Here is a 5284-nt window from a genome sequence, read left to right as displayed (position 1 = left end):
CTTAGGGTGGGGGTTCTTGGGCACTGGAACCAGGCACGAAGTTTTCCACAGTTGTGGAGCTCTGCCCAGCTTCAGGCTCAGGTTGAACAAATGCTGGACAATGTCACACAGCTGGTCAGAGCAGGTCCTGAGGAGCCGGGAACTGATCTTGTCTGGACCTGCCGCCTTCCTCACATTCATCCTCCTCAGTTGGTTCCTCACCTGCTCTGTTGTAACGGACAGGCAGGAACCAGGTGACAGACAGGGTTGTTGAGAGCTGGTTGAAAGAGGAGGCGGAGGAGAAGAAGTCCTCAGTGAGAGTGGGTGCAGCTGGTGGTTGGGGGAAGGGACAGACGTCTGGTCGAAACAGTTGAAAAAACGGTTCAGTTCATCTGCCCAGTCCTTGTTCTTCTCAGTCCATGTCTTTGGGCTGTTGAGGCCTGAGATGGTTTTCAGACCCCTCCAGACACCAGTGACATTGCTGGCCTGTAACTCGTCCTCCAACTTCATCCTGTATGTCTTCTTCCCCTCTCTGATCTTTCTTCTCAGCCGAATCTGCACGGCCTTCAGCTCCTCTGTTTCTTGACATAAAAGCCCTCTTCTTCTCCTTCAGGAGGGCCTTTATGTCGGGATTAATCCATGGTTTGTTACTGGAAAAAACACGCACAGCTGGAAAAACACCGCACAGTTCTGGTGGGTACGGTGTTCTCCTCACAGAAGTTTATGTAGTCCGTGGTGGTGTCAGTGAGTGCATCAATGTCCTCCCCATGAACCTCGCTGAAGACTTCCCACCTGGTTGTGTCGAAGCAGTCCCGCAGAGCATCTTCAGCTTCCGTGGACCATTTCCTGACCATTCGGCTCACAGTTGGCTGCCTGTGTACCAGGGGTTTGTACACAGGCTCGAGAAATACTAAGTTGTGGTCTGCTCTTCCAAGAGGAGGGAGGGGGAGGGGTTTATATGCCTCCTTGGCATTGGCATAAAACAAGTCCAGAATTTTATTGTCTCTCGTGGCACAGGTTACATATTGCGTGAAGGTCGAAAGGGAGGACGACAGAGAGACATGGTTGAAGTCCTCAGAGATGATCAGCAGGGCGTTGGGGGACTGTGTTTGCAGCCTGTTCACGACAGTCATCAGGGCATCACACACTGCATCACCATTAGCCGACGGGGGGACGTACACTGTCACAGCTATGACGTGTGAGAATTCCCTCGGGAGATAATGGGGCCTGAGGCTAATGGCTAGCAGCTCAATGTCCCGGCTGCAGAGTTTCTCTTTGATCGTGATATGCCCCGGATTGCACCATTTGTCGTTCACAAAAACAGTCAGTCCCCCTCCTTTCCTCTTTCCACTCCCTTCATTCCTGTCCGCACGTATGAGTTGGAAGCCTTCCAACTCGGCATGTGTGTCCGGAGTGATCGCTGTTAGCCACGACTCCGTGAGTAGCATTAGGCTAGCCTCGCGGTACTCCCTTTGATGTTGCGTTAGCGCCGCCAGGAAGATTTTTGAACAGAATGACATTTCTATAATTTTGTGGTTATAAAAATAGTATTTTTCTGTCTTAACGTTTACTCTTGATGTCATTTGGTCTTGGTCTTGGACTCAGACCTCCTGGCCCGACACCCACGTTTCCTCCTCTTCAACTTACGGGGAATGTCAGGTTTGTCACCGGCCAGTAGCCCGCTGTTAGCCTGCCATGCTAACAGCTGGTCCCTACTGTAAACAATGGGGTTGCGTGTGCTATCGGGATCCCTGTTCACAGGATACGTAAAAAGATAAAAGCAAATAAAGGAGATGAGCAGAAATGAAGCTGCCCCTCTCCCCCCGTAGGTTTGGGGTACAAAACCTTGCAAAACAAAATGGGAAGAAGAAATAAATAAAGTAGAAGGACGAAAAGAAACTCACTCTTGGAAAATATGAAGGAGTTTTTTGAATTGTCATTGCGAGAGTTTAGTACAGTACGTGTTGTGATGACGCCGCCTCTGTTTTTTGCGAACCACGGTCTCTCGTGGCCAAAACTATTCACGGCCTCGAAAAAAAAAAAAAAAAAAACAGCGTTTTATATATACACACACACACACACACACACACACACACACACACACACACAGTATATATACTTTTTTTTCCCCGGAATTTTCAGGAAAGTCCACTTTCATCTCTGCTCATGTAACAGGCCAAAAACTCTCTTGGAGTCATATCCTAACCCTACAAGGAAGTTTGCCATTTTGACCAGTCTCTGCTCGGGCCCTAATAATCAATTAAGAGCTTGCTTACTCCAAGGTCATCTGTCGCTGGGTTCCCAAAATGCAGCAGCCAACACAGTGCAGAGCATTAACTGCTCTCTCATCCCCATTATCGGCCAAACCTTGCTGCTTCCATTTTCCACCTGTTTCGGCCCCTCAAAGAGGTCACCAGAGGTACAAAGTGATGAAGATTTTTTTTGACAGAAAAATGCATAATTTTAGATCTAAATAATTTACATTTCTACGTGGCACAGCTGATGATCTCTCATAGCACACTGATGTGCCATGGCACACTGGTTGGGAATCACTTCATTTGGAAATGTAGAAGGAAATGCAGTACAACAACAATGACTTGGTAGAGCCTTTTTTGACACCAGTTTTCCACGGAAACTAGCCCTGGAAAAAATGTTTTTGCTAACAGGTCGGCGATTTAATTTGATGATTCAAAGGCAAGGCAATAGTAAAGCCAAAAATATAAACGAAATGTCAAGAGTCAACGAAACTAAACAAGAGTAATGTCAAAGACAAATTAATAACAAGACTTACAAACGAGGGACGAGAGAGAAAAAATGACAATGATGAGATCAAGAGGTCTAGAAAACAACAATTGAGGTCAAAAGGTCTCGTGACTTCTACATTCCCCAACCCTAAAGAGAATGCTCTCTTTAGAATTATGTTAAAATCCCTTCCCAACAATACATCTCTTTAACAAATTGGCCCAGTAAACTCCAAGATATTGGGGTTTGAAGGTTTGCCTCCACAACCCTTTTTGACAAAATCTGAAAAATTCAGTGGGCCATATCTCCCAAACCACTGGGGCAGTGTCCGTAAAATGTGGGATGTTTCATCCAATTCTGGTCGGGTTAAAATGTTCATTTTTTTTGTCAGGGTGATTTCAGGCTAAATGACCCGTTTACATTCGGTGTAAGGCTGCCACCACCATGCAGTAGGAAATAGTGGGTTTGGCTGGCTCCAACGTCTGCTTTAAGCTAACTGTTTCCAACCTCTCAACAAAACAAGACCAACTTTATTACTGTATAGGTATACTGTATATACCTGTACGCCTCAGATGTTTGAAAATAGATCATGGCCTCATGTCTAAAGCAACAGAGTTTGGAAGTAGTTAAACATGAAACTGTAAGTTGTCGCTGGCCTCTTTTTTTTTTTCATCCTCCTACCCCAGACATTAGCAGGAAGCGGGATTGAACTGTTTACTCTTTAAAGATACAACAACTGAAGTTCCCACATTGTTAAATTCTGTAACTGTCAAAGGAAGTGGACTCCGCAAACAATTTCGATGTAAATAAAAAGCCGGTTTTGGTTCAAAACGCAAGTCATGCACAGAATTCACTCCAAGGCTCATAAAGCATAATAATCAGGTGGATAGATCAAAAAAAAAAAAAAAAAAGAAGAGAAAAAAGAAATGAGAAAATGAAGGTCTGCATAAATACTCAAAACCTTTGACATGACAGGGGAACATCTTTTCACAAAGCCATCGGCCGTGTATGAAGTTGACTTGGTTCTGATCTGGACTGAATTCATTATATTTTCTTGCATTTGAATGGGAAATCGGACAAGTATCTTTTGCAAAGAGAGTGTTAGACTGAATTAAATTTGTCAACTGAGGTTGTACTGTATTTTTACTTTTATTTTGCCTTGCATCAACGATTGTGGCCTGTCAATGGTCAAAAGCACATTTTGGGTTTTCGGTCAAAAGATGTTCATCACCAGGACATCATGGCCAAAACAGGATGCGAGGAGGGCACCAGCAGCTGGCAGGCCGTGGCAACAGAGACATCGTGGGGCACTGCTTGGGAAAGATTAGACTGAGGGGAAGAACCAAGCAAGCAGACCAAGGTTTTGCACTGTTTAGCATTCCAAGAACACTTGCTAACTGGCCATGATGGTGGTGATGACACGGGGTACGGCCTTGAAGCTCGGAGTAAGACTAGGTCCAGCAGTGGCGCTGAAGGCATGCTGAAACTGAATGGAGGTGGGTGGCGGGTAGATGAGCCAAAAATCCCCACTGCTGTCAGACATTGGCCCGGGGTGAGAAAGTTGCCCGGTCACCAAGGACTGCCTCAACTGTGGCTGTGAAAACGTGCACATTCCCTTGGATGGAACCTGAGAGTTTGCACTTTCAAATTTGGCAAAGTGAAGAAAATGATTTAGCAGAGATTTTTTTAAAGTATAATAATTTATTTTGCTGTTTCAGTTTCAGCCTTGGCTTCCTCATTTTCGATTTTTAGTGCATCTCTAGTGACAATGACGCAATCACATGAATGTTGTGTGCTGTTTTATCGAGAGACAATGAAGCAATGAAGATGGCAGCTGCCATCGAGGGTTTGTGTCTGTACCTGACATTCCATGCAGTCGTGACATCAGGATTAAGCAGCAAGAGGGTGGACGTGATATCCACTAAAGCTGAGGGAAAACAAACATGATCATTAATGGCAGACACAAAAACATCTCTCTCTCTCTCTCTCTCTCTCTCTCTCTCTCTCTCTCTCTCGCTCTCTCTCTCTCTCTCTCTCTCTCTCTCTCTCTCTCTCTCTAACCAGGTGAACCATACTTAGACTTTTGGAGTGAAGGTTGCCTTGTTGAACAAATGTTGCATTGTCACTTTTAGCGCACGCTTGATAAAAACATGCGGGAACATACAGCGTGAGCGAGAATTAGACCAGGAAGTGAGGGGAGGATGACATGTATGTGAAGGAAGACAGTCACTGAACTGAATATAAAGCTCGATTAGTCGGTCTGCACTTTTAAGTTTCATGGAATGTTGTGGCTTGGAAATAATGTATTTTTATTTCTCTTTCCCGATCAAGCAAGCCACTGCTGTGGTTTATTATGGTGTAATTGTCTTTAATCTGTTAGAAAATTTTCTTTGATCTCTTAGATCCTTTTTTCGAACTCTTAAAATTCAGTTAAAATCTCAGTCTTTCATCTTGATGCTGTACAAATTTTTATTGTTCAGTCGGGAATAAAGCCCACATAAAAATTATTTTGTGTTCAGTCCAGTCTTTCCAAAGACCCGGCTACATATACATACATACATAC

General features: G+C 44.5%; 1 protein-coding gene across 2 annotated transcripts in view; it reads right to left on the bottom strand.

Moving 5' to 3' along the window:
- ptar1 (protein prenyltransferase alpha subunit repeat containing 1) overlaps positions 1-5284 on the bottom strand; it is a 39440-nt gene that overhangs the window by 29467 nt on the left and 4689 nt on the right. For both annotated transcript variants that reach the window (XM_019860878.1, XM_019860879.1), the window contains one exon: positions 4582-4648. In XM_019860878.1, coding sequence (XP_019716437.1) covers positions 4582-4648 — 67 coding nt within the window. The remainder of the gene's footprint in view (positions 1-4581; positions 4649-5284) is intronic.

Source organism: Hippocampus comes, unplaced genomic scaffold (genome assembly GCF_001891065.2).
Source record: "Hippocampus comes isolate QL1 unplaced genomic scaffold, H_comes_QL1_v1.1 scaffold130, whole genome shotgun sequence".
In the NCBI taxonomy this organism is placed as follows: domain Eukaryota; kingdom Metazoa; phylum Chordata; class Actinopteri; order Syngnathiformes; family Syngnathidae; genus Hippocampus; species Hippocampus comes.
Note: the sequence above shows the minus strand (reverse complement) of the source record. Positions and strands in the feature narration are given on the sequence as shown.